This window comes from Tinamus guttatus, unplaced genomic scaffold (assembly GCF_059628265.1).
Source record: "Tinamus guttatus ecotype Peru unplaced genomic scaffold, ASM5962826v1 Tinamus_guttatus_pri_ptg000314l, whole genome shotgun sequence".
Lineage (NCBI taxonomy): Eukaryota > Metazoa > Chordata > Aves > Tinamiformes > Tinamidae > Tinamus > Tinamus guttatus.
In genome coordinates this window covers 8,690,866-8,712,287 of record NW_028288848.1, presented here as the reverse complement: position 1 = coordinate 8,712,287, position 21,422 = coordinate 8,690,866, and the positions used below count along the sequence as shown (strand labels likewise).

Below are 21,422 nucleotides of genomic sequence, written 5' to 3'. Positions count from 1 at the left end.
TAACATTAACATTCAAGACACTTGCCTGACATTCTAAAAATAGGCTGATGCTGAGACAGAACAAGAAATGGGAAATCTTTACAATGATTAATAACAATTTTCATTTCAAGCCTGTCTGAACCAATATTTGCTGTTGGCTTCATAAAGACCTCACTGCCTGCATGCTACTAAAAGCAATGCAAGCAGTAAGTTAAAAAAAAAAGTATATATATTTGCAGACAGCTTGAAAGTTAAGAACTGCCAGATTATTTAACTTCAATTTGTAATCTTTTATCCCATTTCTGCTTGTTTGTTCTTTCCGAGTATGAAAGTATTTCCCAACAAGTCTGCCTCAAAATTATGCCAGAATTTGGCTTAGAATATATCTCTCAAAAATACATTATAGAAGAAAGATAGAGATGATCAAAAACAGAACAAATCTATTTAATTATTGGAAGATTAATTTGACCCATAGCTACCTTTGCTATTGCTGTGGTAAGACGAAAACTGCTATTTCTGGTAATCAAGCTAGTTTAAAAAAATGCACATAGAGTTTAACTGCTGTAAAATCCATTCTAAGCTGAGCCTAAAGATACTAATATGTTGTAAGCATAAATTGAGTAACAGGGAACTGGCATTTCACAACCAACAAAAATCAATTAAATGAGAGAAAAAATGAGAAAAAAAAAGAAACCCGAACACTTGAGAGAGCCTCCACTGTGACTGAGAAAATAACCTTTACCAAAGCTTAAAAAAAAAAGGTATTATAATGACATTAGTAGACAATGAATGTTTCAAAAACCGACCATTTTTCTAGGATTTAAGTAGGATGACCTGGATAACAATAGGTGTGGAGGCCTGACAAATAGTAGAATTGTTGACCCTGAACATGATTAGCAAAGAATTAAGGAGAGTTATAATAATGGAGATATATAATTAATACAAATTATAAGTGTGGTTGAGATTTTTTTCAAGGCTTAATAATTAAACAGGTATTTACCTGTTTTGGTTAACAACATAGTGCACATTAGATAAGCTGAAATGGGCTAGAAAATGGTATCCACATGCCATTGCCATTGAAGAATTATCAGCAAGTAAATGTCATCATGGTAAGTGTTGTGAGAGTTAATTCTGAACCTACTTAATATTCTCAGTGGCATAGGAAAAGAAATACTGATTAATGTATTTATGTGTTACCTTAGAGCATTCTATTTACATTAAAAATATGTAGAAAACAAACAGCAAGTTAAACCAGTAAGGACTTACTGCAGTCCTGGTATATTTTCTGCTAGTTGGAAGACAAGGTTTTCCCTCAATTGCAGTAACTGCATATTTATGTCACCGTTGAAAAATAAAGATATAATGAAATAAAATAACTACCTAATTGTTAAAAATTAAGGATTCAATGTATATATTACACGAATAAAAGTAGAGCTGGTTACAAGTACACAACAAAAATAACACAGAACAAAGAGGGGAGTGCATGCGTGTGCAGGGTCATTGTGCCTCACAGATGCAGAAGGTCTTTTACAACTTGTTATGGTTTTACTCACCATAATAAAAAATTAACACCATAATTAAGGGTGTGTATACATGTGTGTAATTACCTCAGAGGAAAGCTATTCTCTATGCTTTCCTCTTGCAGATTTTCATTTAGGGCATGCACCTTGGGTGATAGCCTGTGCATAAAAGACAAGACAGGAGGAAAAAAAATGCAAACACAGATTAGATACAACTCACTGAAGTCATGAGGAAGTTCGCTTTCCATTATCTTTTGATTAATTCATTATTTTTAAACTAAGAGAAGTCATCAGACAAGCAAGTTAGAGTGGAATTCTGTAACAGCAGCCCATTTACTGAACTTGCTATCTCTCAGTGGCTTTATTTCTCTTCGTATTACTCAAACAGAAAGATTTTTTTTTTTTGCCTTTTGTATACATACCTTGTTTGGGGACATTTTTTTCTTTCATGAAGCTTTTCCAGAAAGTTATTGCTTTCAGCATCTTCCTCTTATCTATTCATAAGCAAAGCAGGATAATATAGGCCCTTAAATTCATTCACAACCTGAAAAAGTTACCTCAAATATTTGATAAGGATAAATGTGACTAGCAGAAACTGAAACAGAGAGGGGTTAGATTATAAGAACATGATCTGCTCTGAATAAACCTAAGTGCCACTGCTTGGCTGCTAAAGGAGCTTGGAGGAAGCAAAGTAGGCAAAGAAGTGTAAAGTTCAGCAGGTGTGACTCCTGTTGTGCGCTTCTTGCAATAATTGTGTTAGAATGACATGCAGGAAGAGGTGTGATCCTCTACAGTCACACCTATGTGAGCAGAAGCCCTTGCTCTAAATGCAACTGCTCCTAGAACACCACAGTTTTTGCTGCTGGTCTATTGCTTTCCCCAAATTGTCCACACAGCCCCAACATAAGATCTGTAGGCAAAGGCAAACGAAAAAAAAAAAAACAAAAAAAAACACCACCACCACAAAACACATCGGGCTTGCAAGCTGCCAGGATCTTAAGAAGGAATAATCTGCTTGAAGCCTTGTACACCTGTATAACTCACACTGCCAGATGACAACCAGTACAACACTGCTACAATTTGTGTTAAGAATAAAGGCCAAAGCATTTTTACTATACATAAAATTTAGGAGAGTGACTCCAAATCACAAACAATCTCTAAATTCACTGTTGCTTCTGAAAGGGAGTACATGAGAGGCACCCATCTAGCCAAGCGCGCTTTCTGTGGGACACAATACACTGTTACTCCTCTCACTATCTACCCTATTCCCCTTTCCCTCCAGCTTTGCCTTGCCTACACAAGGAGAGGCCAAGATTCACTCAAGCTAGAATCCCATGAGGACAAAGACATCCAATCTCTTCACATGAATTAACACCGTGTTAAAATTGGGTTCCCACACAGTTCTAAATCAAACCAGTTTATTTAGGTAAAAACTACCAACTGCTTTGCTCTAATGAGGGTTAGTTAACTTGAGAAATAGTTCTGTGCCTAAACTGAGGCCAGAAGCGTGGGTGTACTTGATGTAGACATGACTGTTTTAAATTGGGCAACACAGGTACTAGTAGGAGCATCTCTATAGCAGCACAGACCTCAGCAGGAATCGGCAGCTCAACGTCTACCCAAACTCCCTGACAAGATTTTGCTGACCATATGGAGTAGTGTAGGTTGACCTGAGCTGACTAGCTTAAAACGACTCCAGCTACGTCTTCAGTCCCACATTTGGGCACAGACATCACCTCGGCTAACGCAGAGATCACTTAAATCTTTCTGAAGACGGAACTGAGGAAAGTTCTGTGAAGTCAACTTCCAGCAGGGAAGCACCACCCGAGGCGAGCAGCGAGGAGGCGCGAGATGGCAACCCCCCGAGGCAAAGTCAGGTATCAAACGCAGCACATTACGTTTCTGCTTAGTTTCTTTTCATATTCTTATTTTTTGAGAAGACACTGGAAATAAATACATCCGAATAAAACACGGAACTGCAAAAACACAGAAAAGCTTTTAGGCTAAAAAGAAGGTAAAGCAGCCAGGCACAACTGCTGCCTTCCCGCGGGGAAGTTACCGAAACCTGACAAAATCCTCCCCCCGAACAGGACGGGAGCCGCTCACGGGCCGCCCCGCGGGCGGTTTCTCGGCCGGGGGCCGCGGGATCCGCGGTCGCCGCCGCTCCGGCTGGCTCCGCTCACCGCCCTGCCCGTTACCTCAGCGCTGCCTCCGGCGGCGGGGCGGGCGGGCAGCGCCGCCCCGAGCCCCGCTCGGCTGCCGCGGGCTCCCGGCGCGGCCCCCCCCCGCCGCGGCGAGTGTCGCCCCGCTCCCCGCCCAGCCACCCACCCCCTCCCGCCGCCGCCGCCTCCGCCTCCTCCCAGCGGCCCGCGGCCCCCTCCCCAGCCGCAGCCGCAGCGCTCCCCGTCGCACAGGCAGCTCCGGCGCCGCCAGGTAGGGCCCCGGCGCGGCGACAGCGGCCCCGGCGGGCGCGGAGGGCGGCCGAGACCCCGCGGGCGCCGGGGAGGGATTGGCCACGCGGCGAGGGGAGGCGGGCGGAGAAGATGGCGCCGCCGGCGGCCGCGGCGCCGAGGAGCGGCGCGTGCTGAGCCGGGCCCGGGCGCGCTATGCGGCAGCGGCTCGGCCCCCTGCTGCGGCGGGCGCTGCTCGGCGCGACCCCGCGCCGCCTGCCCGCTCGGCGCCGCTGCTTCCTCGGGTACGGCGGGGCGGCAGGGCCGGAGGGCGCGGGAGGCCGCGGCGGGCGGGCCTGGCCAGCGGGGCAGGCGGCGGCGCCCGGCCCGGCTCGGCCCGGCCCTGCCCCGGGGCCGCGGCGGGAAGGCCCGAGCTCTCCTCCCTGCTCGCGGGCGGCGCGGCCGCTGCGCTGCTTCCTTGCCCGGGGTGGGGGGGAGGAGGAGGGGTGTTGCGCCTGGGGTCGTTTTTGGTGCGAAAGCGGCGTTTTCGCTGCGCTGCTCGCTCGCCGCTCCCCCTGCCTGCGCTATCGCTAGTGTGAAATTCAGCTTTTTGTGTGTGTGTGTGTGTGAAAGGAAACCCCTTGCTCTCGCCGTCAGGCAGAGCGGGGGAGCGGGCCCCGTCGCCGCACGTGCCGCCAGAGTCGCAGCGGGAGCCAAGCGCGGCCGGGGGCGCCCGGGGCGAGTTCAGCCGCGCGGCCGCTCGCTCGGGGGCTGCCGAGCGGGAGCGGCCGAGGGACCAAGCGACTCCCCGCCTGCCCTCCGTGCTGCGTGTGCCGGCCGCATAGCAACGCCTCTGTTTGTCACTGTAAAAGTAAGACATGTCAAAAACATGTTTTCTTTTTTTTTTTTTTTGAGTTACGATGACTCACGCTGCAAATTGTCGTGCGTCAAAATTTGGACGCTCCGTTGCTGTTCGCGGCTGCGGTGCCGTGGAGGTGCCGGGCGGGCTCGGCCACCGCCGCGCCGCTCCCCGCGCCGTCCCCGGGCCGCAGCTTCTCCCCGGGGTTGTTGCTGCTCCTTTGCTGCGCGCGTGGGTCCAGGACCGGGACCTGGCTTTATTTGCGTGAGCGGGCCCGCAGCCTTTTCACACTGCCTGCAACCGTGATTTAATCACCTGCTTAATTTTAATTGTGAGTTAGTGTCTACATAAATATTAACGAAATGAGAGTAGGTATAATGCTTTCACGTGAAGGTTTTTTTTTAAAGATATAAATTTTATAAAAAGGGACAAATTGTTTCTTGATTTCATGTTTCCTGTTCTTGTGTCTGATTTTTGTCCCTGCTTGCACTTTTTTGGCTCTAAGTTTTGCTTGTCATCTAACTGCTTGTCATCTAACCTTGATGTGCACATAAAGTATCTGAGATTGCTGCTCACTTAGACCTTCCTATCTCCTCCTTTTCCTCTGTATGCTGCAGTGTTATTACATATTCTGATTTCACCAACAACAAAAAATCAAGTGCTGCTGGTGCTGGGGAGACCCTAGAAGGGGTCATGCTCGTGTGTGTGTGTGTGTGTGTGTGTGTGTATGTGTGTGTGTGTCTGTGCGCGTGCTTTCCTGCTCCCTCTCCCTGTCTGCAGCCTGTGCATGTGTCAAACTGATCAAAGGGCCAAGGGTAAAACCCATTTTGCATGTAGCTCCCTACCCTGTTAAGTGCAGAAAAAAGAGAGGGGTAAGGGGCAAAAATTCTGCTACCCTAAGTGCAGCTCCTGTTTCACTGAGCTGGAACATGCTAGGCTCATAGCTAGGGGTCATTGCAAGGTTTTGCCTAAGTCATCTCCTAAAAATACTGTCAGTCTCTTTGGGAAATCACATGTTGGGTTGATATTTCTGATATATTAATTGTATTGTATTAGATGCTTTCATAATAAACAATATTAATACATTCATTCAGTAGTTTTTTAACAAAATAGATATTAAAAGGACATTTTTGTAGTAAGAAATGGCCAGAGAGAAATAAATTTAGTTGATGTTGTGTTCTGTTATATATTTGTATATGGCAAGTTGCTGTCAGTGAGTGCCTTTATTTTCTCAGCTTTATGTGCATAAGTTGATAAATATTCTTATGAGACAGCACTGCGTACATGTAAAAAAAAGTGATTTGGGGATAGAACTTGTTCAAAAGTCAATTCATTGTAGCTTTCTTACTTAGAAGATCTCGCCTTTGCAACTTGATTTTTTTTCAGGGTGAGTCAGAACTACAGCTTCTTTCAACTACCCAAACAGAAGAAAATACTGTAGAACTGAAAGTTTACTTACAGTGTTAATGGTAGCATATGACTTGAATTATCCAAAAACATTGAAAGTAAAGCACAAAATGGGTAAACAGTCGCTAATACCTTTGTTAAAACATATCACTTTTCTAAACTATTCATGTTATAGAGCTGTTGGTTCTGTCAAAGCTCTAGTGTTAAATAAGCTGTTGTTTTTTAATAGGGGATTACCCTGAATAATATACAGTTGTATTTTAGTGTTGGACTAACAAAAAAGGAAAGTTCTGGGCAGTGCTTTTCATGACCCAGAGTTTTACAGTTCTTTATCTGTTTTGTAGCTAGATGAGATTTTCTTACCAGTTCTCAGATCTTCCTATGTATTTTTTGTTGTTGTTCAGTCCAACTAAAGTTTTGATCTGTTTTTTTTTTATTTTTTTATTCAGAGCTCACAAGTTTTTCTTTTTGAGGATATGAGACAGATGGTAACATGAAGTGTAAAGTGAGTTGGCTTTACAAAGCGTCTTGGGCAATCTGATGTGCTACTTGCTGATAAAATATGTGATATACACATCCAACTGGGTAGTGTAGAATAAAGCACAGAGGTCTCTCCTTCGGCATCTGATCTTATAAATATCCTGGCATGTGCAAGGCCATGTGCTAGACACCCCTGCTGCCCTGTGCTTGTGGATCAAGCCTTGCAGCTCTAGGGTAGCAAGGGGAAAAAAGGCTGGGAGGAGGAAGGGAGAATAAGACACCCTGGCTTACTAGTATTTTATATATAAAGCAATTAATTGAATACAGAAATACATTTTGGAGGAAAATGAGTAAAGTGCACTTTCAAGGAGCTAATCATGCAACACAGAAAATAGTCTTATCAGTCTCATGATTAACATGTGACTTGACTCTGTTGAAAATAATGATACAAACTCAAGTACTCTACCAGATTTGTGAAATCATTCTGAAGATCCTATATCATCATAGTGTTTGAAGATTAAAATCAATAATTTTACTTAAATTCAAAAAAGAACCAGCCTCTCTGTAAGAAAAGGCTTTGGAATTTGCTTAGTTTCCATTAATCTGATAAAAACACGAGACTATGAAATGCTGGGGTTATTTGTGCTTTTTTACCGGTTTTGGTGAATTTGGACAAAGCTTGTTTACCCTTGAAGATGTGTTTTGATGAATTGCTTGGAGCAGTTTTAAAAGAGCTATGGAAAAAGGCTGCATTGATGTAGCAATTTAAAAAATCATATTATCCTTTATTGTTATGCCTGAAATTAGATCATATAAACCCCATGAAATGATTTTGTTACCCAGTGCATCGGAAACTGTGAAACGATCAGGTTTAGGACTGTATTTTTAGGACAGTGAGTTGCTTGTTGGTTTGTTGTTTATGTTTTCCTGCCTTGTTTGACCAACCCAGGCCTGTGGAAACACCCGTCATTTACAATTCAGGCCAGCTGGCCTGAATACTTGGGCTCTGATCTTGTGTGTGAAACTCCTGTGGCCCTTGTTTTTGCCAGGTTCACACACTGCATCCTCTGATTAATCCTGCTGGCAGCTGTGTGCCCCACAAGCGCTTCTGCTGGCAGGTTGGCACACAAGCCTGTTGCACACCAGGTTTTCTTTCTGTGGTCTGAAATCCCTGGAAGCCCAGGGCAAGAGCAAGGCCCTGGCCGTGGGCATCCAGGGGGAATTGTCCAGGTCAGAGACTTGGCAGGAAGCTGCAGAGCTGTGAGGTTTGGAAAATCTCTAATTGGAGCACGACATCAGAATTTCCTCAAAATGAACTGTGTAACGAGAGCTCAAAGGTGTTCATTACCCCCAAACTTGTGTGATTAGTCGGTCTTACTAACTGTGTACCATTGATTAATTTGTCGTGGATCTCTTTTGTGGGGTTTTTGTGTGTGTAATGTAAAACAGTGTGCCGAATTCCTGCTGAGTCCAAAAACATTATAGGAGTGTTAAAATTTCAAACAGTTTGTCTGCTTGCATATATGCATTTCATATATGCAATCAGATTTATTTAATTCAGCATCCAAGAATACGTTGGGATCTTAGATGCATTCACTGTCTTCTTGACAACTATACATAAGATTGTTCGTGTGGGTTATGAATGTTGAAGGATGCGAGCTGTTTTAATCTCCATATATTTAAAGGTGGGTTTACTGTCTTTCTCTACTTGAGAACCTGTAATGGTAAAAAAAACTATGGGCAGCGCCTGGATGTACTGATCACTTGAGTTGATTTAACCTCATGGTCTTGGTAACATAAAAATATTTTAGGGAAGTCCTTAATTGTATAGGCCAAAATTAAGCTTTAATTATAGCGTGTGAGTGAATCAAAGCTGAGAGCAGTAGATTGCTGGTTGACTTGCCCATAGAATCACTGTTACCCATAGAGGGATGTCACAATGCGTGAAATGGCGCTGCCATCATGAGGAGCGCTCCGTGTGAGCGCAAAAAGAGCAGAGGCAGAGACATGTAGAAGAATGGAGATTTATTTTGTTATTGCAGAGCCCCTGACTTGAAACTGAAGAAGTTCATGAAATCCTCCCACGTGCTCAATTCAGTGCTGTCTTTCCTGTAAAAGAGGTGAGGAAACTTGGTCTGGTTTCCATAGCCTGGTGGTTCCGCAGCCCTGGGCCTCCTGTTGAAGCCCTCGGCGCTTCCTTCGCTCCAGGCACTGGCAGCTCAAGAGCTCCTTCGTGCAGGTTATTAAGAACCATGAACCAAGACAGGTTCATAAGTAATCCAGGAAACAGAACTCTTACAGGTCAGAGCAGAGAGAGGTTTTGACTCGACAAATGTTTCAATCTCTTGGAGGTGGAAGGGTTATAAACAAAATACAGAACTTGGAGCAGGTGCAAAATATGAGACTGGACATTATCACGGCCTCTGCATAGTTTCAAAGATGTAGTTTCAAAGACACAGTTAGAACTTGGGTAAGAGTAGTGTTGCAAATGCATGGGTGCGATACGTATCGAGTGTATGCAAAAGGCATACGCTTGTGCGTGTGTGCGACACGAGCTGAAAACCAGGAACAACACAGTTCCCAGCGTACATGATCGTAAACTTACTTAGTGAGCGTATTCCAGAAACCCTGATTTTTAAGATAACTGAGATCATTTGGAATCAAAAATAGCTAAGCTGGTAACTGCCATTCATCTGGTTACTTAGGGGTGGTCATTGCTTCTAGACATTGATCTGACTCATGCCTATGTGCTAACGTTTGACTTAAATTCATAGAGCCTGTTTTGCCACCAGTTCAGGGAAAAACTCTTTTGAGTTTGTGCTTTTGGGAGCTACATTTTTTATTAGCTAATGTGTTATTTCACTGAAGACAGCTCTCAGGAGTTTGTGCTAATTGGGTTTAAAATACGGTCCTTTAATTGTTCAAACATCGAACTAGGGTTTGACTATGTGGGCTAACTTTTAATTAAAGTAAGTCTACTAAAATAACTATGAAAGATTAAAAATGTTAGACAGACTCATATACCACTTAATCCCACTCCTGCTCTGTAATATTCTTTTCTCAGCTGGAACCTAAAATCCCCAAAGAGTCTCACTGATTCCAAGGGACTAGTTGCCTGGTACTCATTACAGAAATGAGGCCTTAAGGAATCGGATGTAATTTTACTTTAAAGTGCTATAGGTTAAAATTCAACACCTGTTTTAGCATTTTTTTTTCCTTGTACAGATTAAGACTTTTAGTTGAGAATGAAAAAAAATAATTAAGTGTTCCCTATATTGATTAGGGATGATGCTTGCAGTTCAAAGGGCTCATGTTCAAAGTTCATTCCCTTTTCCTTCTATTTGAGTCACCTGCCACCCACAATTTTTGAGCCAGAGGAGGAATTCCCCCCAATGCCATTGTAGTGCTTTATATCTGTTCTTATTGCCTTTTTCTTCACTGGGTCTTTCTCTGTCATTTCTATTTTGTAAGAGTAGTATGAAAGTCTTTCTTTCAATGGCCTCTTTCTTAGTCTAGTCTAGTCTAGTTTGTAGATTGATTTCATTGCTACTGAACATCTGCATCTAGTGCTTGCAGTAATGATAGTATGGCAACATATGTATGTGTGCATGTGTAATATATATACTCGTAATATATGTATATACACACTTATATATATGCACCTGCAATATACATGTATATTACACAAACGCGTATATACATACATACAACACTGATATTTCAGGGCAGCTTTTGAGCATTCCTCTAGGAATTAGGCTGCTTTTTAAAAAGCTGTAACAAGAAATTCAGAATTCTTTGTGTCCCCTTTTTTTTGTGTTCTGAAAAGAAGTTCTGTTGTTGAAAGGTGGTTTGTGCTGTAGTGATTTGCAATTCTTGTGTGAAAGGCTGGAGTGAGGTGTTGTTATAAAGCAGTTTCTCTAAGAGAACTTTGAAGTTGTGCAGAAAAGCAGCCATACAAGGGAATGTTGATATTATGTCTTGCAATTTACACCTTAAGAAAATGCCCTTGTATGAATATTCAATCTCATATGAAATTGTCTTGCCTAACCATTGTATTATAATAGCATAGCACTCGCAGGAACAGTACTTTAGCCAGAGAGTTTGGTCTTTCATATTTAATTTTTTCTTTTGACACATTGCCTTCCAAGCATATTTCATAGTTGATCTGTTCTTGCTTTGGTATGAATTTGCTGGTGGGACAGTTTATTTTGCAGGAAAAATAACGGAGGGTTAATCATGCAAACATATTTGAAGAGAATGTTACATTCATAATTCTCATTGAAATAACAATCAAGAAAGAGGTAATGAGGCTAAGTCCTGGTTTGAAGGCTTAATTGCTGACTTTGAACTTTTGAAAATTGTATTTTTTTCTTGTATTGAAATTTGACTACCAAATTTGAGGCAACCTTTGAAGGAGGCAGAAAATAAGAAATGATAATAAAATGAAATGGAGGTGTGCAGCTTCAGAAAACATCAGATGAAATCTCCTAAGATTTCACAGAAGCGACATAGTTTGATGAATCATGTTGGAAAGATGAATCATTTGAACAAAAGTTCTGTGAATTAATGATATGGCTTAGAATAACAAGGAGATGCTGGATCAAAGAAATTCATATGACATGATCAGAAAAACTTGAAAAGTGAATAGTATGTATGCATCTTGCAGCAAGGAACTAGTATATTGATGAGTTGGAATGTTTTACCTAAAAACTGAGTGATAAGTTTCATTAACAGGGTGAAATCTGTAGATTCAAAGACATGCTCCAAGCAGAATTAGCCTCTGCGCAGGGTTAAAGCGGTAGATAAAGGGCAGGTCTAAACAAGAGTTGCAGGCATTTAAGTTGGAGTTGAGCATCTCCATTATTGGAGTTGGAGCTGAGCATCTCCATCTTAACATTTCATTTGACTGCACCCATGATGTGTAATTTTCCTTGATGATTTCTTTACTTGGGGCTTCTCTGTTTTAGTGGGGTTATAATTCCTGTTTGCTTGTAGTCTTATATTTGTACGAGGATGCTCCATAACTTTTATAAATTCCAAAGTAATTTCATGACTTCTTTCAGAAGTATTCAGTCATCTAATGCTTACTTGGGTGCTTTTCTTTATAATACCTTTTCTTTCTTAGGTAAAAATCTGTGGCTGAAGACACAGGACAGTAAATAAGTAGAAAACTGTGCAGTTCTTTGCGTACTACGTTCTGTGCGGTCTTAAAACATGGCAAACTTCCATGAAATTCCTTGAACCGTATGACCTGAAAATGTGAAAATAAATAGAGTGAAACTCCTGGTTACATAAGTGATATTGATAGAACTGTACAAAATTTTCTTAGGCCTGGAGACTTAGGTTTGGGTCTGGTTTTGCTCATAAGTGAAATTAATTCACCAGTTACTAACCCAGATTCATGTAGTAATTTACTTGGCAATTTAAAAGGTTATGTTCTCACCACAAAAAGGTCTGCTTAGTTGCGCTGTGTCCTCATGCCAGGCGCTGTAAAACAGAGTTACAGTTTATTGCACAGGGATAAGGCACGTGGACGCACCGTGCTTGGCCCCCAGCATTGCTGTCATTTGGCTCTGCTGGGATTGCCTTAAATTTCTTTGTCAATCTCACAGCCAAGTGGCTGCCCTGCCGCTTGCCTTTCAACTTGGCAGTAAGTTAAATAGCCAGGGATAATAATTTCAGACTCAGGCTTACTTTATTAGTGTTTAAAACACTGTTGTTAAGCAAATAGGTCTCATACCATCGTCGTTACACCAATAGTGGGAGTCTCAACATGTGAGGCACTTTTTTTTTTTCCTATTTTATCCAGTAAAATTTTTGTTTACCTAAGATGATGGCCAAATTACAGCATTCATAATATAACCACGAGCGCAGAGATATAAAATACTTTTCTGAACCCAGAAAGTACACTCCAGATAGCAATACAGACTTTAATTTGCTTGTGTTCTTTTCATTTCATCATAAGAAGGGGGTATTCCTTTACTAAGTTAATTTTTAAATTGCTGTAAGTGTGAAAGAGAAAATTGATTCAATTAGGCAATCTTCAATTTTATCATATCACTTATCATAAGTGATCATTTATCACTTTGTCTTTAATCTGACTGTTTCTCAGTATTTGAACCACAGCTTTATATTTCATAAGTTTATATTTCATGAGCTTTGTATTTTATGAGTTTTACATGGAAATAAGTTTCTTGCTGTCTGTATTGTTCACAGCTTATTCTCTAATATACTTACTCATATTTTAGCAGTGCCTAAGTAAAATTATATATTTTTTTTAATTTAAGGATTCAGAAGGAGACAAATAACAAAATGAACAGTCTAGCTATTAAGAGAATAACAAATGAAATTATCAAATCACCTGAAGATAAGCGGGAATATCGTGGACTGGAATTGGCAAATGGCATTAAAGCACTTCTCATCAGCGACCCCACCACAGATAAGTCTTCAGCAGCACTTGATGTACACATAGGTATTTGATACATTTTGTGTTCGTTAGATCATTAATAAAAACTGCTTTATTTTAATTGCAAATATATGGATGGAACTATACAGCAAAATTTTGGTAACCTTTATGTAGCATCCAATTGTCAGCCTGGACTTTTACTGTAATTTAGAGTTTATTTAATATTTTCACATATCAAATAGGAAGCTATTAAAGCTAATTAAAATCACTAGATGTATTCTGTGTTTACTCAAGTATAGCTCAGTCTGCAGAGAGATTTCTTCAACCATTAAGTTTCAAGTTATGCAAGTATGCAAGTTTATAAGCAGAAAAGGGCAGTGTGTGAGTGCAGGGAGACACCCCCTCATGTCTATGATGCCTATTTGTGCAAACAGAAATATTGGGAAGGGAAGGAAAAGGCAGGGGCTTTGTCTCTAAAATCACTAAATATGTCTTTACTTATATAGCTTTGTAGTTGCTCTCAAAATGAGATGCACGCGCATGTTACCTGCACATCCTTCCTCTTCTTCTTTCTGTCTGTATTTGCTGCCAGTGGTGTCAGGGGACATGTACAGTAATCTTGAAAGCCTCTGGCCCCTCTTGCAGTGGGGATGGCTGTCACAAGTCATTATTTAGTTCAGATGCTCCTAACTAGTTTTCTTGGATACCATGGCAGTAGTAGGCAGCTGTGGTGTCCGACTCCCACGGGTGTATCAATATTTTTCACCTCCGTTCTCCCATTGCACACACCAGGCTCAAACTTCCATGTTTCTGGCTCCCATTCCTACAAACCATTGTCATTTTTTTTTAATCTGTGTTCCTTCAAACCTACTAGCTGATCATCAGTAGCTGCTTATTTTCAAGTAATTATGGCTTATTCCTAGCCCTATAAACCACAGGATAAATAACCTCCTTAATTTCATCTGGCAATTGCTACCTTTTAATGAAATGCAGTTATAGAAATCAAGGTATAGAAGTCAGAACATTGTGATCTGCCAGATGATTACAGATTGAGTCATGGACTTAAATTTAGAAATTGTCTCTCTATAAGCCAATGCAGGCTGATTTGCTGAGGCAACTTGAGACACTAATTGGTTCAGTTACTCATTTCAATTTTTTTTTTTTTTTTTTTTTTTTGAGTTTGAGTTTGGTTGGCTATAATTGCCCAAGTGTCTACTTGCAGCTATAGAACTGGTATTAATTGACTGAGGCAACAAACAGTAATATAAAACACATTAAAAAAAAAAAAAAAGAAAACTTAGTATGTTAATATTTCTTTTCATGGAGGTGTTACGAATTTTTTCGTTCTGCAGGATCCTTGTCCGATCCCCCCAACATTGCGGGGCTTAGCCATTTTTGTGAGCATATGCTGTTCCTGGGGACCAAGAAATACCCCAAAGAGAACGAGTACAGTCAGTTCCTCAGCGAGCACGCAGGGAGCTCCAACGCCTTCACCAGCGGCGAGCACACCAACTACTACTTCGACGTGTCGCATGAGCATCTAGAAGGTGCCCTGGACAGGTAAACACACAGTCCTGCAGACTTTTAATTTGCTAATACTTGTGCTGTTGAAATTGCATAGAAGTTTTTGCTGATAGTTTTTAATCTTTGTGATAATAAAGAAAAGGTTGGGAACACTGTGTTCAGTTGAAATTGACACTAGATGTTCAGTACAAAAAAGTTTCTTCAGAGTTTTTTAGCCATCAGGCTTATTCATCAAGGCTGATTTTCAAAGTCTAAGGATTGTGTATTTGGGGCGCAGAATGTACTCGCAAGCGTTTGCATAGTACGAATAGTCTGAGTGTATGATCAAATATTATGCTTGCCACAGGATCTTTACATCCTTCATAGCATATGAAGGATGAAGTTTAGAAATGAAAAAGGATTCCTTTAGTAAAAGGAACTGACTTAAATTGAAAGGTGTGTAGTCAGTGAGGCAAAGTGAGAGGATTTTGTCCTGGGTGAGAAATGTGTTTTTTCTTGCCTACACCGTAGAATTCTTATATATGTTTCTGGAAGAATGACAAAAGATTGATTTGATTTGCAAGATGAGGAGCCTCTTTCCACTAAACTTCAAAGCCATGGAAGTGTTGAATGTGTGAAGTATGATGTAAGATCCTTGTAATATCTTGTCTGGTGAATCTGTTATTTGCCTGTGTTTATAGATAAAGAAATTAAGCGATAAAGATGATAGATGATGAATGCAAGTCAAATATTCTTGGATTAGGAATTCTGTGTTTCTTTTTTTTTTCCTTTGACAAATTAATATGTTCAGCTCTCTTCAGGAAGTGGTTTAAGCTTTATGCTTTTATGTTAACTTTTTTTTAATGTTCAGTGCTCTTGACTTGAAAAAAATTGAACATTTTTTGTTTAGATTTGCCCAGTTTTTCCTGTGCCCTTTGTTTGATGAGAGCTGCAAAGACAGGGAAGTGAATGCAGTTGATTCTGAGCATGAAAAGAATCTAATGAATGATGCCTGGAGGTTGTTTCAGTTGGAGAAGGCTACTGGAAACCCCAATCATCCCTTCAGCAAATTTGGAACAGGTTTGTCACAATGCAATTATCCGTCCATTGGAGTTTTGTTTAATGTACATAGTAATATTGTTTATATGAAATTGATAAAGACAGGACTGAAACAATTCCCTTTTCTCCCCACTCTGTGCATGTTTTTTGTGGTGCTTTATTACATTTTCCACATCATAGACCAAACAGAGCTGGACATAAACATAGGAGACAGAGGGATAGAAGATTTGCAGTACAGTGATTATGGGCCCTTTATGATTCTGATAAGTACTGCAGAGGATGCTATTTTCCAGTGCCTGGTTTTGAGTTGTCGTGATTTGGGACTGTATGTCTTTGTGCACACCAAAGTGAACAACCCGTGTTTGAATAGCCATTAGCCACGTGCTGTTTTGCTAACAACTATTGCTGTAAGAGAAGGTAGTGACTGGAAAGGTAACCAAAGTAGTGTGATATCACTGAATGTGAATATAAAAACAATATAAAAACAAATTCCTAAGCATAAAATAAAACAGCATAAGATGACTAGAAAAATTAGTCTTGAACAAACCCTGATTTTATTGCTCTAAGTTTTTCAGGCTGTATTATTCACAGAATAGTAAATGTAGATGTAAAAGACATTATATATTATGGGTATGAATAAATCCACATTTTCTGACATTCTGGCAAAGGTTAATTGAAATTGTCTACACTTCAGTCACTTTCTACATGAATTGCAGATTTATTTGTGAAACTATAGAAGTAGTAGGGCCATGAATTTATGTTTTGTGCTATCTAGTCCTTGAGCATCAGTGTTATTTGTGGCCAGGTCCATTAGTTGGAAAAATAGTAGTGCAAATAATGAGTGCTGTAGGATGATGGCAATGGGTTTAAGGCTGGTGTCTTCCTCTGTCTTCAGAACAAGAAGAATACATTTGTGTTTGATGTTGTGAAAGGCTGGTAACCAGCAGCTGCAAGAGCCTGTGTTGACTGTTTTCTGTTAAATAGAGGCTCTCTGAAATGGGCAAATTACAACTGTATTCCCTTCAAAAGTTAATTCAGAAAGACAGTGCTTGTAATTGCATATTGATACACAAAGCAGTTATTTTCACCTGTGTTCTGTAATCTCAGAGGAGTAGAATTTGTTCTTGTTACATTCTTGAAGATGATTTCTGCTGTTAACTGAAGAGATTATTTCTAAATTGCTCCATAGCATTCAGAAAATATTAATGAAAGTTGCAGAAACAGTTTTATACAATTTAGGAAGGTTTTACACCTGGGAAAGGTGGTGTGTTCTCATGGAGAGAACACCTGGAGTGTGATTTTTACAGGAAGCTTTGGCTTTTATTTACTCAGAGGTGCCAACTGTGGTATGGTTTTCGTGACAAATCCGATTTCTTTTTTAGCTCTGGAGTCTATTTTGCCAGCAAACTTTCCAGTCCCCTTTGTTTATCCAGAGAAACAAATATACCTTAATCCTTCAGTGTTCTTGTTAGTATTTTGTCCCCAGGTGTCCTTCCCACATCTCACTGAATCTCACACCCATCTCACCCTCAAGAGTGTCCAGTACTTCCCTAAGCAGTTCTGCAGTGTCTGGTGTCCATTCTCTTACATCTCTAGGTACCCTGTGTCAGTTGCCTCTTGATGTACTCCAGCACTCTAATAACACATTTACTGTGCTAAAGCCAGTGCTTTGCCTTTCGCTGTTTAACATGTATATTGATTCTGTGGGAGTGAAGGTGCTGGGGTATTTAAAAGTCCTGCATTTTGCTTATCTGCAGGCTTAAAACTGTATAATCTGATAAGCTGCTGTAGTTCATAGGTTGGGAGCGGAGTATTTTAAGTGTGCTACCTTAATGATCCTTTTTAAGCTTTGTTAGGAATCGTTTATTCACTTACACGTAACACTTTAAAATGAAAGAAATGTACTGCTTCAGACAGCCTCTCTGCACAATTGGCTGTAGCATTTGTGAAAAGATTTGTCTCTAATCACCAAACATCTGGACATTTTGTCCTTAAACAAGTATATATATATATATATTTTTTTTCTTTAAACATTCTGTTGCCTCACTCCTCACTGCATCCCTTGCTTCCTTCTGCATATGGTCTGTTTGGCTTCAGCATTTTATTAGTTTCACAGGTGGCAGATAGAGTTTGCAGATTTGGTCTGTAGATTGTATGTTTTTGTGTGTAATAAAGGGAAGTGGAGTTGATTAGAATACAGCGTGTTCTTTGTATAATCTATTTTTCTTGCTGCTTCAAGTTCCTACTGTTATATGAAATAATAGAAATAATCTCTTCAGTTAATATATATATATATATTATTTAGGGACAATTGTCTTGGTTCTGCTGCCTTCTAGTCCTGTTCCTCTGTGCAGCAACAGATTAGCTGATTGTAAAGCCAGAGCTGAACAGTCACAGTTTACAACCAAGATGTTGAAAATAGCAATTATTTATTTCAGTTTGTCTTAATGTACCAGGCTATAATTTGTGGCAGTTGAGCACACAGTGATTCCTGTGAGGGATGTGTGTGTATAGGAGTAAAAGCCTGCTACAGATGTGCCAAAAAAAAAGCTTTTCTGTCTTCTGAATTTTAATTATATGGGTTTATGAGTTTAATTATATTGTTTAGAAATAACTCAGTTAAAGGATTGATTTAGAAGACCGAAACTTCCTAGGTTATTGAGGAGGATGCAGTTTGAGAACGGAAGTATTTATTGGCTATAGTAATCTGAGATGATATTGATCCAATTTGCTTGTTATTGTGCATGCTAATTCTTTTTAAAATGACTGTCCATCTGGAGCAGAGCAGATTCACTCATTTATACTTTTTGATCTGTAAATTCATAAACATAAAGTTTATGTCATCCAAAAGTTAAATCATTTAATTTTATTTTATGTTACAGGGAACAAACTAACTCTGGAAACTAGACCAACCAAAGAAGGAATAGATGTAAGACAAGAGCTATTGAAGTTCCATTCTACTTATTATTCATCAAATTTAATGGCTATTTGTGTTTTAGGAAGAGGTGAGAACCCATAATTTTACACTGTTGGTTGAATAATACTTCTGAGTGTTACTTATGCTCTTAAAAACAAATTGGTTTATATCAAATCACCTGTTGCAGTTATTCTGTATATGCTTGTCTTATAAAAACTGATGCTTCTCTGATTTCAGATATTAGGACTATTGTTCTGTTTTTATGTTTTAAACCTATGCTTCAACTACAAATAGTTCTCTTTATTATCAAAGGATAAAGGAAACACTGAAATTTAGGAAAAATTTAATATTATTAACTAGTTTTACTTCAGAGATTAGCCTGTTAGCAGACATAATCTCAGAATACCTGACAGAGCTTGTTCTAGAATGACTTTAGCCAGAACCTCCAAGGATTAAGCTGTATATTTTATACTCATTTAATATTTAGTCATGAACCTTTGCTTCATTTTCTGAATGAAATTCCAGTTGCCTAACACCTTCTACAATCAAGATGATATTTCATGAGCCTTTGCCAAAAGCTTAATAACAGTGATCTGAAAACTGTTTGCTTGTTGAAGAAAATACTGTAGCAGAGCAGTATTTATATGGTGTTTTACAATAATGCTTCAATGGATATGAACAGAACAAAATTCATTAGCAGAGGAAAGTCCTTTTAGCTTTTTCTGCTAAGAAAGCTGAGTATGAAGGTCACTGATGAAGCATGCCTGTGTAATTTCAGTCATAGAACGTAAGTGCTCTATGATAAGTAGCATTTCATCTACGTTTTAAGACCAGTAAACATGGTGATGATAATAGTTCTTGCTTAAATGAAGTTTTGTGTGTATATTCATTGTTGGATCAGTTCCAGGCTCCGTGATTCTCCTCAGTAAGATTTATTATTATAGCATATCCACTGTAATATCATATATATGATATTTTTAACAAGTTTTTTATAAGCTGAAGAGTAAAATTATATGTATATTTTAAAGTTGCATTGTCTGTTATGTGTAGAAATGTATTTAACACAAATAGTGTTAGATGAATGTCACATGAAAAAACACTTTATGTATTCTGCTCATAGTAGTGGGCAATTCCTGCAAGTAAATATTGTAATATTAGTGAAGATAACCTGCAAATATTTTCACTACTGTGAACTCATTCCTATTTGAAATAGATATTTCTCTTCCAGTTTCTATGCTTTTTCTAATGACAGCTTTATTTATTTATTTATTTATTTATTCCCTAGAATCCTTGGATGAGCTGACTAGTTTAGTGGTGAAGTTATTTTCAGAAGTAGAAAACAAAAATGTCCCTATACCGGAGTTCCCTGAACATCCTTTTCAAGAAGAACACCTCCGGGTAGGTATAGAGAATGTGTAGCTTAAGTGATATTTTTCATATTACAGTAACTGCACTTCAGTAATTTTGTGTCAGTGTCTCTGATAAATTCCATATTTCTTTTGCCTTTTTTCCACATACCTCTCCATCCTGATTATATTATTTGGTTATAGTAAAGATTGCACATTGGATGAAGCTGTAAGCAGCTGAGTAATAATGACTTCTACAGTTAATAAACAATTAATATTTGCAACATGTTGAGGTTTGTAAAATGAAAACAGTGGTTTAAGTATTGCCTTATTTTTTACATACCTTAGTTTTCATTTGTGGTTTTGTATGTTAGTATGAGTAATAAAATGTGTGTGCATAAAGGTGCTCCTGAATAGAATGAAATAGTGAGATTGGTTGAATTTATGTTTGTTTTATGGATTTCCTCACTTGTTTTCTTTTCAGCAACTTTACAAAGTGGTACCTATTAAGGACATTAGAAATCTTTATGTCACATTTCCTATACCAGACCTTCAGAAATACTACAAATCAAACCCTGGTCATTATCTTGGTCATCTGATTGGGCATGAAGGCCCAGGGAGCCTTTTGTCAGAGCTTAAAGCCAAAGGTAAGTCCTACAAAGGTAACGACTTTACTACATTGCACATGTTGTGAGAACTCAGAACAACCTTGGCTATTCTTTTTATTACAGTGTTCCAGATAGAAATAAATTGCCTAGTGACCAAATGGTCTCAGGTTCTTCCTAACACCCCTTCACTGAGTGCTGAGAGTGAAACCTCATGGGTCTCACTTCTGTAGTACTTAACTGGCACTGGTGATATCAGTGTTAAAGGAAGAGAAGGGGAAATGTGGACAGTAATAGAAATGTCAAAACAAAAATAATATAAAGTTGCCAAAGCATACAAATAAGCAGTGAAACACTTTACAAATTTGCTTATGTAACACATTTTCTCTTTGATTTCATAGGCTGGGTAAATACTCTAGTTGGAGGGCAGAAGGAAGGTGCTAGAGGTTTCATGTTTTTCATCATTAATGTGGACTTGACGGAGGAAGGACTTTGTAAGTGAAGTGCTATGTCTGTATTCCATGTCATTCCTGATCTGATGGGATTTGCATTTGTATTTAAGAAAATTGTATTAATACTCGAAAACCAATATATTTTAACTTTTTGGCTTCTGGGCTTGCATCCCCCTCAGTATGCTTATCTGACAGAAGAAACTGATTTATTTGAATTGTATTAAACTATTTTAATACATAAATACTTAACAATTTTTCTTTAAAAGATTTTTTTAATACCTGCGTGAAGTGTTTATTCAAGCTATTTAAACTTGGATTCAGTTGTATTAATCATCACTATTGGACATCTTCCAAGCAGTTTTCTGAGTTAAGCTGGGAACCTGGAAACTTACTTAGATCCTGTGAATGATCACTTTAACTTTGTTGGTGGGACTATATGTACAGGATGTTTCAGGATCTAGTAAAAATTGCCAACTTTCATACCTGTTTTCATCAGGAT

At 39.4% G+C, this 21,422-nt stretch overlaps 1 protein-coding gene across 2 annotated transcripts in view; it reads left to right on the top strand.

The window, feature by feature from the left end:
- Nucleotides 1-4,105: 4,105 nt before the first annotated feature.
- IDE (insulin degrading enzyme) overlaps nucleotides 4,106-21,422 on the top strand; it is a 59,237-nt gene continuing 41,920 nt past the window's right edge. The window contains exons 1-8 of one of the 2 annotated variants that reach the window (XM_088528724.1): nucleotides 4,106-4,194; nucleotides 12,923-13,107; nucleotides 14,394-14,601; nucleotides 15,455-15,624; nucleotides 18,486-18,608; nucleotides 19,806-19,918; nucleotides 20,351-20,513; nucleotides 20,873-20,965. In XM_088528724.1, coding sequence (XP_088384850.1) covers nucleotides 4,106-4,194; nucleotides 12,923-13,107; nucleotides 14,394-14,601; nucleotides 15,455-15,624; nucleotides 18,486-18,608; nucleotides 19,806-19,918; nucleotides 20,351-20,513; nucleotides 20,873-20,965 — 1,144 coding nt within the window. Of the gene's footprint in view, nucleotides 4,195-12,922; nucleotides 13,108-14,393; nucleotides 14,602-15,454; nucleotides 15,625-18,485; nucleotides 18,609-19,805; nucleotides 19,919-20,350; nucleotides 20,514-20,872; nucleotides 20,966-21,422 lie in introns of those variants that run through there. The other variant, XM_088528725.1, reaches the window with a different exon arrangement.